The following is an 11,511-nucleotide window of genomic DNA, read 5'->3' on the forward strand; positions in this document are numbered from 1 at the left end:
TTATTATTAGTTATTATCATTATCATTATTTCACTGTTCAAAATTATGTAAATCATTAAAAATAATTTTAAAAACAACAATTTTTTTAACCTATGTTAACCTATGTTAATAGGTAACCTATTAACATAGGTTAACATATGTTAACCTATGTTAATATATTAGCATAGGTTAACATATGTTAACATATGTTAATATATGTTAATATATTAACATATTAACATATACTGCCTCTAATATGTTATTAATATTAATATGTTTATATGTTAACATATATACCTAGGTTAACCTAGGTTAACATATGTTAACCTTTATACATAGGTTAACATATGTTTAAATAGTTAACATATGTTAACCTGTACTGACTCTAATATGTTAACCTATGTTAATAGGTTAATATGTTAACATACATATTAACCTATTAACATAGGATAACATATTAACCTATGTTAGTAACAAGGGTTATTAACATATTAATGTTATTATTAATTAATAACATTAATATGTTATTGATAACATATATTAATATGTTATTAATATATGTATATATATATATATATATATATATATATATATATATATATATATATATATATATATATATATACCGTATATATATATATGTTAACCTATGTTAATAGGTTAACATAGGTAACATATTAACATATACTGCCTCTAATATGTTATTAATATTAATAACCTATGTTATTAATATTAATAACATCGGTTATTAATCTTAATAGGTTTATAACCTATGCTATTAACCTATTAAGGTTAATAACACAGGTTAATAACATAACCTGTATTATTAACACAGGTTATTAACATAGATTATTAACATATTAATGTTATAAACATATTAATGTTATTACTAATTAATAACATTATTATGTATGTATTATTTGCATAATATATTAATAATATATTATGCAATATATTAACATATGTTAACGTCCCTCCTGACCCCTCTAAGGGACAAGGGTGTACAGAAAATGGGTGGATGGATATTTGGGCTAGCCCAAATATGTTAAACAATTTCATTGTTTTCGTTGTGACACCATTTAATTATGTTCTTCGTTTTGAACGTATCGATCTTAATGTATACCTCCTTGGTTTCCGTTGTTCCTTTTTTGTTTGCTTTATTTTTGGTGATGTTATTCGTTCTTTTATCCTGTTATTTTGCACAAATTTGTTGGTCTGTAATGTTTGTTCTGTGTGCATTTATCATTCAATTAAAAAAACAAAACAAAACGGGTCGTTCATGCTGAAAATCCCTCAAGAATCAAAATAAAAACATAGGATCCCCAGTATTTGACCAGCGGTGGCCATGGTCCCCTGTGTCCTCCCACTGGGGGCACCACTAAACATCCTAAATATTATACAGCAAGCAACCTGGAGGGACAGAGTTCCCAAAATGCAATGTTTGCAAGGGATATTAATCGGTACCAAAACCGTAATAGACCAAACATTAACTGATGAAATATACTAAACTATGCCATTTTATTTTTTGCTGTCTTTGATATCCAGTTTGAGATCATAGCCTCTATATGGTCACCACACACAAAACACGTCATATTTCAGCTTTATTTTCTTTAAAAAAAAGCAGCCATGTCCTCCACTGTTTCACTTCAAAAACCAAAGCATACATGTAGTACCACAAAGACCATTTTGTCCGTCACGAACAAAACTCCACATCAACGACACAGATGATTGGACAGTTGTATGAAGTGTAGGTTTAAGTACAGATAGTAAAGCTATCATTTAAGCTTCTCAGTCTTTAAAATGAGAAAGTACATGAAGAGAATTTGAAACACACTTGAATGAAATGTGTCCAAACTGAAATAGAAACAACAATAATAATAATAATCCTCCTAAAACTGATGAGGATATGTTCAAACGACTGCCTGCGTTGGACAACATCACAGTTTTCAGTGGAGTGGGTTTATTTTAAACATACTCTACTCAGTGTACAGTAAATCTACAGGAAACACCTCTGGATTATTTTAAGGTATCAGAAAATAAATAATTCTTTTTTTTTTTTTATCATACAAGCAACAGTAGTATTACATCATAACTTTCCTCTCCTCTTAGTCCCTCAATATGTGCAAACTGCAAGAGTTTTTAAAGGTAGCACTTTATGCATGGACCATGGAATATAAAAACAAGTGTTTTTACAATGAGCACTTCATTCAAAGTATAGCGAATGTGACAGAAGACTAAAGATCATTGAATTGGTTCCAAGAGAACCATGTTGTTAAAATTAGAGCCACTTAAATAAAAACAGGTAGTTAATAAACCAAAGGATTTTTTTTTTTGGAACTAAACAGCTTCTCTAATAAACCCAAATGCTAATATTATCCTCTTTACATCTTTAAAAGATCAAATACTGAGATGTAAATATAACGCTGAGCTGAAAGTGAATTTGCAGTGAAATCACACCTAATACATAGATTTTTACCAGCTCTTGTCCCCATCAGAAACCAAATTACAGAATATTAGACAGAAGTCACTGATCTTCATCACCACCTGTGCTTCGACTTTAAGCAGAAAATGCTCCGTCTTAGCAGTTTATCATGAGTACTTCAACATTAAAGGGGTTTTCCTTTCGTTAAGACACAGATATGTCAGCGTGGACGGGGCTTCTGTCAGAGTCTTCGTGTTTAACCAGACTGAAGATTCGCTTCTTTCATTGGACAGCAGGCAGAAAGCATCTCCACACCGCTGAAAATGCACTTGGAGGGATGTTGAATTCTTCTTGACGGCTTCAAGACGAATCCAGAAGAGTCCAAGTCCAAACAGACACACGACAAAAACCAAACAGATGGACACAAAGCCGGAGGAATGCCTCACTTAAACTTTGTTCCAAAAAGAATAATAATTAGAACAAGGACTATGACAAAAAGGATCAAAATGACGAGCATCTTCCTGTTTTTCTTCTGATACTGCTCCGCCTGAGAAGGAAAGGGAAGAAAAAACATAAAGACAAACATAAAAATTTAGATCCTGAATCATTAATTTAGCCTGTGGATTTTTATTATTGTCTTTAAAAATTAAAATACTTTTTTGTTGACATTTAACACTTAAGCAAATGAATGATAAAAGCCATCCAAATTCATGACTGCAGATAAAAACAATGCAATGTCACCAATAGTTAGATTCAAAGACGTTTACGTTAATTGCTTTGTCATCATTCACTTTTTGGAAAAAAAACAAACAAATTTATTATTGAAAGGCCTGCCGATCATGTGTTCGTAAACTTACGATCATAACTGGATGGTTCATACAGGAAACATCCAGAACGCAAAATATGACATGCAGAAGGTATTTTGTTTACCTTCTGTAACTGTTTTAGTCCATCATCTGTTTTTACACAAGCCTGCTCCACATTGAAGTCAATTCTGTCCAGAACAGTTCCCTTTGAGAAAATAGAAGCATTTTTATTAGAACAACAAAGTACAAACAGCCAGAGTTACACTTTATTTTGTAAAGCTAATGCCAGTGTTTTTAAGAGTTCTCCATTTCCAAATATGTCTACACTTTTAACTAAGGATGTTTCTACTTTACAAAGATAATCTCTACAATGTAGTGATATGAATGAATTTTCATACAGAGATGGTATCAAATGCATTCTCTTCTATTATATCTTACGCCCTTCTATGACCAAAATGTCTGCTTTAGTCTTTGGGTAAAAATATATTAGTGCAAAAAAAATGTCTGATTAAGTGCTTAGACATTAAAAAAATGACAACAACAACAACAAAAAAAAGAGGTATTTATTTCCTTCTTTGATTAAATATTTTTCTGGCTGCTAGATTTTTTGTGTCTAGTTTTTTTTTTCTAATTATTTTTAAAGTTTTATTTGCTAGGTAAATTTTTCTGCAGTTTTTTTTAAAATATAGCAGCCTCAACCATAAACCCTAGTATTACCTTGTTTTGGAAAAAAATAAATAAAAAGCTGCAAAAAGATTCAAGGATTCTACCAACATGACAAAGATCCCCTCAAAATCTTGTTTTCAAAAAAAAAAAAAAAAGACTTAAATGTTCACAATAACCAATAAAAAAGAGAAAAAATAAATGTAGCATTTACAATTATTCCACTAATTATTCTCCTTTTAGTACCTGCTCCACCACCATTCCCGCCAAATCCCGGAAAATCTCATTCAGATCCGAGATGGACTGCACTATTTGTCGGATCTCCCTCTCCCGTTCCTCCACCAGAACCGTGTTCTGCTCCACCAGCATCAGCTGATCATCTGTGAACCCCTGCAAAACCAAGATTCACACACCCTGTTACACACTCACAAAGAAGGGAGGATAATAAGCACAGAAAACCTTAGCAAACGCTGTTGCAACCCATAATGCAACAGTAATTTATCAATATTAATGAGTTCATGTCACCAATTGATATCAATAACACCGTTGCCAAACATTTACAGGCTCTAGTCAATGTAAACAATGAGAGATAAACAGGGCAGTTTTATTTCTTAATACTTTCATCCTGCTCACTTTCACGGAAAATATATTTTTACCATCTTAAAAGGAGTTAATGCGGTCCTGAATCAATTAATTAAAAACAAAATACCACTTCTAAATTCATCATTACATTTCATTCTAATAAAGCAAGAATGTGTGAAAGATGACCAAAAAGAGGGAGACAAACAGGCAGACTCATGAAAACACCTCAGTTTTATTTAGATTTAAAAAAATAAATAAAATTACCAAAATAACCAAGAACAAAATTAAAAAGTATGTGTATCTCTGTTGCTGGAGTTAATCAGTGTGATAGTTTGCCTGAAGATCTTAAACTAAGTACAGTAATAACATAACAGTTTAAAAATAAACTAAAACATAGAGTGATTGAAAGCGATAAAGGGACTTCATGATGGCGATTTACTTACTTTTTAATCTGTTTTTTTCTTTTCTTTTCTTGTCTGTTAATTTTACTTATACTAAAGTTATGAAGAGTGGAACAAACCCAAATAGCTTCAGCCTACACCTTTTTGATTTATACAACACTTATGAATTATTTTTACTTGACTTTGCTTTGAATTTCTTTGGTTTGAAGCTGGAGGGTTAAGTGATTGTAATAACTATTATGTGTGTGTCTGAGTGTTTTACATCAAATAAACGAAACCTTAAAATGTACGAAAACTGTTCATGACATAATCATCGTTCAGCTGCAGCAATGCCGTCCTGCTCTCACTCTGCTGACGGAAACAAAATCCTCTCACCTTGTCATACAGAGCCAACTCTTCATCCTCTTCCATTAAAGGTCCTGAATCAAAAAAGTGCTTCGATCTCTCCTCCCGATTCTTCATACCTGGCGCATTACCGTCCGCATGATGAAAACAGCAAAATAAAAGAAACGCCATCCAAGATGGATCTACATAGATGATCTTGAACAGAATAAGAACTTCCTTACGTTTTAAATAGCTGGACTGCGTGTGCCTGAAGTTGGTGGACAGGTCCTGCAGGCTCTGTGCCAGGGACGACACCACGTTCACCAAGAGCCTCTCCTCCTGCTCGGTGCAGTGGCCCCGGCGAGACTGCAGGCCCGTCACGGATCGCTGGCATCGGTGGAACATCTGAGCAGAAGACGAGATCATGAGCCGTCAACCAACGCACGCAATGCAGGACAAGGGGTCATGTTTTTTCTTTTTTTTAAAAAAAGAAACTTTTTATTTTCAATAACTGTTTTATATCGACACATACACACGTCCACCCCTGTCACAACTCACAATTCACATCTTATTTACGCAGACCATTCCAGACATTTAACCTACACCAAGCAAACTGGTCGTACAATTCCAGCTCTGCCAAAAGTCTTCCAGGGAACGTTGATGGAGGAAACAGTCCAACAGAGATACATTTCCTTCAGGTAAGAGGTCATGTTTTTATTTGACGTTTTTCTGTTCGTATTAAGTCAACGATGTCAAAAGCATCTCTGTTTAATCATTCTGGGTTTTCCTCTACTGTTCAAGAATTTTTTTATAAAAGGTGCAAATATAAAGAAGAGATTTTTAAAATGAAAATTACACAAATAAATCTCAATTAATAAATAAAAGCTGCTGTTCCTACAAAGCTGCACAACTACAAAAATATAAAAAAAACTTGCCCCTTTAATAAAGGTCAGATATGAACAGCTAAAGCAACATGTTAACCAGTAATAATTTCCAAAGCAATTAAATAAATAAATTCAGATGTCTGCACAATACTTTAAAATCATGTTTAGTCACACTTTGTAAGTCATGTTGCTCCATTTAGCACATTATTTATTTGAGAAAATCAGCAGACTAATTGAAGAAATTAGGAACAGTTTAAAAGAAAATTTCAGCAGAGATTAATTATTTATTTTTTAACAAAGTCAAAGTGCTGCACAATATAAGATCTCAAGAAATAAACCACCACTACATTGACAAAGTGAGACGAAGCGTACGATGACAGACATAGATAAATGCTAAAGCTAATGTAGAACCATAGGGAAAGGCTACAGTAAATAGATCTATCATTAATTTTAGATAGCTAATGATCAATTATTTTACCATCGAATGTAACTGCAAAATGTATATTGTCAATTTTTTATTTATTGTGACAAAAATAAACTCCACATAATTATGTTTACATACCTCAAAAACTAAAAGTATTGAGCCTGTTGCTTTTGTTTCTCTACTGTTATTTTCAATAAATATCAATATTTTTAAAAGCAGTAATTATTTGCTCCTCAATGATAAAATTGCACTAAGTAATTTAACCTGTGTCCTAAAGTACCCTCTGCAACTATACGCAAGTTGCTCCTGTAGGCAAGTTGCTGATTCCACTCCTCATCTGAACACTAATGAAGGCGAGTATTGAAATTAGATAAAAAAAGGTGAATTGTAATTCAAACCAAAACTGATCCAAATGGGGACAGCGGTTAACAAAAGCACCTGCGTGATCTCCTGGGTAGTGATCTCTATAGCGTGCTCTTCCTCGCTGCTGTCATCCAGCGTTGGACGGTTCATGTGCTTGTCGTGAAGCAAAGCCAGGTCCCTCATCTTCTGCTGGATCCGTGTGATGTCGTACTGGATCTGGAAGATCAGCAGTCAAAAAACATCAGTACTGCGCGTTTCAATGTTTAATTTCTGAAGACTTTTCGACCGATGATCAGATTTACCTCGTCGACCCCTTCTATCCATTTGGGAGGCAGCTTCTTTGTGACGCCGATAGCAGCTTCTGGGTCCAGACTGATCCCAGAGACCAGAGCCATCCGGTCATCAGCCAACTTAGAAAAAAGCAGACATCTGTATAAAAATGTTTCTTATAGCAATGAAATGGTGTGATGATTATGATGATTGTAGAGCTCTACTTTTATTCGCTTAATTTTATGAAGGGAAAACAACAGTAGTACCTCATCAAGCTCCTAATGTGATTGTCAGAGAGCAGAGTGTTTCCATCCAGCCAGGTTAAGGAAAAGGAGAGAAAAGCAGAAATAACAGATTGAAACGCAGAAAAACCCCCTGCAAATATCAAAGAAAAGGTTTGTTGTCTATTTTCGGTTAAAAATGAGCATTATTAGTTCTGACAGCTCATATTAGTCCTTCATAATGTACACAAGCGTGTTACTAGTGTAAGAAATAAATCAACCACATCCCTGAGAGGCAATGAGGCAAAGTTAGATCGTGCAAGCTCCCATACAGAAAGAAAAAAAAAATACCATTCTCAGTAAGTTCTTATTAAATTTTCCCACATAACAACCACAGACGTCACAGTATGATATTGGGATTTTATGTAATAGAACATCTGAAGTGGAGAATTAAAATAAAAAAATTACTTAACCCTTTCTTCAGAACCACCTTTAGCTGCAGTTACAGCTTTTTTAGTTTCCCCATGTCTTCAGACTGAAACGTTTGTCTATTCTGATTAGCAAAACAGCTCAAACTCAGTCAGACTGTATGAAGACTGTATGCCATGTGTCAATGTCCAACATCACCTCAGCATGATGCTGCCACTACCATCTTTCATCCCGCAGTGACAGATTTACAGCATTTAGTGTGTAGGTTAGAAAGTTTGACTTCAGTCTCAGCTGATGAGTCTCTTCCTTCACATGTTGCCGTCTCTCCTACATTGTTTTTGGGAAACTGCAGATTGGTGAAGAATACGAATATCAGTAGTTTTAACGTCGACTGACTCTCCCACCTGAGCTGTGGCTCTCTGCAGCTCCTCTACAGTTACCGCCAGGCCTCTTACTCCTAATTACTGCTAACCTTCCCTGGTCTTGGTAAGTTTGGAGTACCATACTCCATTTTAAATAATCGATACAGCAGTGTACTTAAGTTTTGGTCTGTCACATAAGATCCCAATAAAATATGTTGAGGTTAAAGGTTGTAGTGCACAGGTGTCAAACTCCAGTCCTCAAGGGCCACTGTCCTGCAGTTTTTAGATGTGCCACAGGTACAAAACACTGGAATAAAATGGCTTAATTACGTCCTCATTGCGTAGATAAGTTCTCTAGAGCCTAGCTAATAATCTAATTATTCTATTCAGGTGTGGTGCAGCAGAGGCACATCTAAAGGGTGCAGGACACTGGCCCTTGAGGACTGGAGTTTGACACCCCTGTTGTAGTGTGACAAAATGTTAAAATGTTTAAAGCATATGAATACTTTGTCAGGGCATTGAAATTCTGTTAGTATTCTCCAATAAAGTGGAGTAAAACCATAACACTGAAAAACAGCTACATTTAATAAAGATCTGACATTTTAAAATATGAGTTTACTATCACCAACAATGGATGATCAATCTTTACCTCCTCACAAAATAAAGTGTTTGCTTGTTGTGTGGAACTTGACTATTTCCTGTAAAATTAGTCCAGCTTTGCTTTCATGTGAACAACTGGTGAGCTACATGTTTATTTTCTTATTTATACCGATTTTTTAAATTTAGAATACCAACTAAACACCTGCACCAGACATGTCAGACTGCAAATACTCAGCTTTACTTGAGTGGGTTTTAATCTAATAAATGGAAACATTGATCTGTTCGTGTTTCTGTGAGAGAATGTGAGCTGAGCAGGTATGTGGTGGAAATGTTCACAGCAGAGTGTGATAGTCGCAGCCGAGCTTAGACTACAGCTTAGAGAATGTTTCCGGGAGTAAGAAGAGGAATGGTTTTCTGCAAAGGTTTCAGCATGCATGCAAACATCAGGATTTATAACAAAGGCTGTCTCTAGTCTGACTCATATCGCCCTGTAAATGAAATTTATCACATCAGATGATCAACAATAAATGAAGTTTTCATTGCAGGCAGGCAAGGAATGTCAACTATCTGTTGTTTAGGCTCCCTGGTAATCTGATACCACGCTTTGCCCTTTCTGGGTTTTCAAGCTGTGGGTTAGCCCTTTTGGAAAAACAGAAGTTTGGGAAGAAAGACCTCAAATAAAAATGTTTGCCTTCCATAAGAGCGGCTCTGAGGGAAAATGTTTGGACTCATTTTGCACCTTTGTGGAGAGATTTTGATTCCATACCATGTGATGATTTGTGATTTGTCTCTCACAATGCCTCAGAAAAGTATTCATATTGCCTTTGAACTTTTTTCTAAAGTGTTGGTGTCAGATTACAGCCATGAACTTCAACGTATTGTGTGGCAATTTTATTTTATAGACTATAACATAGATCATAATTGTGAAATGGGATATATTATTTACAAATGTTTTACAAATAACCGGTATGCAATTTCATCTTAGTATTAATGCAGATGTTCTATGAAGGGTGCTTGTTAAAAAAAAAAAAGTGTTAAAGAACAATTAGCATAATGAAGACCAAAGAACACAGCAGTCAGGCCAAGGAAGAGGTTTCAAGAAAGCTGTTATAAAATACTCAAAACTTTGAATATATCACAGAAACCTCAAAATAAGAGTATGCAAGCCTACTAAGAAATGAACTGACAGGCTGTGGAAGGACAGCATTAATCAGAAGTCTAGGATCCTGGGTTCAGGTGGGAAAATTATTGAACAAAATGGTGTTTAGGTGAAATAATAATAATAAAAATAAGTGTGACAAAAACTAACACTGCACCTCCCCATGAAAACCCTGTTTCCAGGGTGAAACATAGTAATGGCAGCATCATGCTGTGGGGAAAGTTTGCTTCAACAAGGACAAGGAAGCATGTCACAGTTAATGGAAAAAATAGATGGGAAATCGTTGATGAAAACCTTTTTGGTGCCAACCAACATGTGTCCCTTTTCTTCCACTAAACACTTGTGAAAATGAGTATGAGTTTGTTGTAACCTGACAAAAAGTTAAAAAAGGTCAAGGGATGTGAATACTGATCTACAAGCCTGAATATCAAACCTAGCTTTGGATCTTTTAATGAATTAGTAATATATATATAAAAATAACAGAGGTCTGACTTAGCCAATCCAAAACATGTCTGAGTCACAGAGGAAACCAGCTACAGTCACAGGATGGACCTAGACTACAGCACAGATTTTACAGACGAGGACACATGTAAACATCTTTTAACAGCAACGAGTGATTTCAATGGTGTTAAAAACAGACTTTAGCAGGTGGTTAATATTTAACAAATGTCATTCTTCATCGTTTATAGCTGCGATTTAGCTTCTGCGGGCAACAAGCCATCCTTGATTGGTCCTCCTGATTCACTCTCATCAATCAGTCATGAAGTGAAACAAGGGGCCACATCAGCTCTGACAACACAGAATACCTACTGCTGCCCAGGTGGCTCTAGCTACGCGGGCTCAGGGACTAACTACATGCAAACACACACAGTAAAATGTCAAAACGATGCAGAGCACTCACCGCAGCATTGCTACGTGTACTCAGACGGGGGTCGTATGTACTCACTTGCTCAGCCAAAATCTGCCGGTTTTGGATCGCATTGTTCCGCATTAACAAGAAGGCATCGGTCAGACGCCGAGTGGCCATGACTGCCTTTGTTGAGCTCTGAATTAACAGAGGACAAACTGACTGCGGATCAGCCGATGATTTAGTAAATTATCTCCAATGACGCGCTGCTAGCTTTAGCTTTACCTGTGAAGAGTGAGGGAAATCTCGCGGTTACAGCACGTCAAATCTCTCCGATCACATTGAGCTGTCAAAGCTTCTTTAGCGTTAAATTTTTAGCATCGAGAGAAAACCCGGAAGTTCAAGGCAATTTTGTATTTATGGTCAAATTGGAAACGGGTTCTCCTCTCTCAGAGAGCTACGGAAGTAAGTGTACGTAAACACGTAAACATCTGCGTTTAGCGCATCTTCTTCTACTGCTACCCTCATCTGCACTTTACAAATATGTCGCCCCCTAGTGCCTCAATTAAAATTCTTTCTTTCTTTCTTTTTTAAAAAACACTGTCAGGTTTAAAAAGCACCGTAATTTTTCTGAGTAATGGCTCATGCTGATGCAGGACAGGATACATTGCAGCCAGTTAAATTATTTGTAAAAAAATAATGCACAAATGCATTGTTATTTCAATGCGAACAGAATGCTATTTCAGTTATTATAGCAAATTTTTAAAATACCCCA

The 11,511-nt window shown here is 35.4% G+C and overlaps 1 protein-coding gene across 6 annotated transcripts; it reads right to left on the bottom strand.

The window, feature by feature from the left end:
• Positions 1-1,563: 1,563 nt before the first annotated feature.
• stx16 (syntaxin 16) lies at positions 1,564-11,236 on the bottom strand. 6 transcript variants are annotated; one of them, XM_032550074.1, is made up of 10 exons: positions 11,022-11,236; positions 10,791-10,934; positions 7,385-7,396; positions 7,151-7,258; positions 6,924-7,064; positions 5,420-5,582; positions 5,229-5,317; positions 4,117-4,260; positions 3,332-3,412; positions 1,564-2,948 (listed from the first exon to the last, which is right to left on the bottom strand). In XM_032550074.1, the coding sequence occupies exons 2-10, from the start codon at positions 10,914-10,916 to the stop codon at positions 2,844-2,846; spliced, it is 969 nt and encodes a 322-aa protein (XP_032405965.1). In that variant the 5' UTR covers positions 10,917-10,934; positions 11,022-11,236; the 3' UTR covers positions 1,564-2,843. The 6 variants fall into 6 exon arrangements, with proteins under 6 accessions (XP_032405965.1, XP_032405968.1, XP_032405970.1 ...); XM_032550077.1 differs by having other exon boundaries at positions 10,836-10,934; positions 11,022-11,235; XM_032550079.1 differs by lacking the exon at positions 7,385-7,396 and having other exon boundaries at positions 10,836-10,934; positions 11,022-11,235.
• Positions 11,237-11,511: the final 275 nt, after the last annotated feature.

This window comes from Xiphophorus hellerii, chromosome 20 (genome assembly GCF_003331165.1).
Source record: "Xiphophorus hellerii strain 12219 chromosome 20, Xiphophorus_hellerii-4.1, whole genome shotgun sequence".
Lineage (NCBI taxonomy): Eukaryota > Metazoa > Chordata > Actinopteri > Cyprinodontiformes > Poeciliidae > Xiphophorus > Xiphophorus hellerii.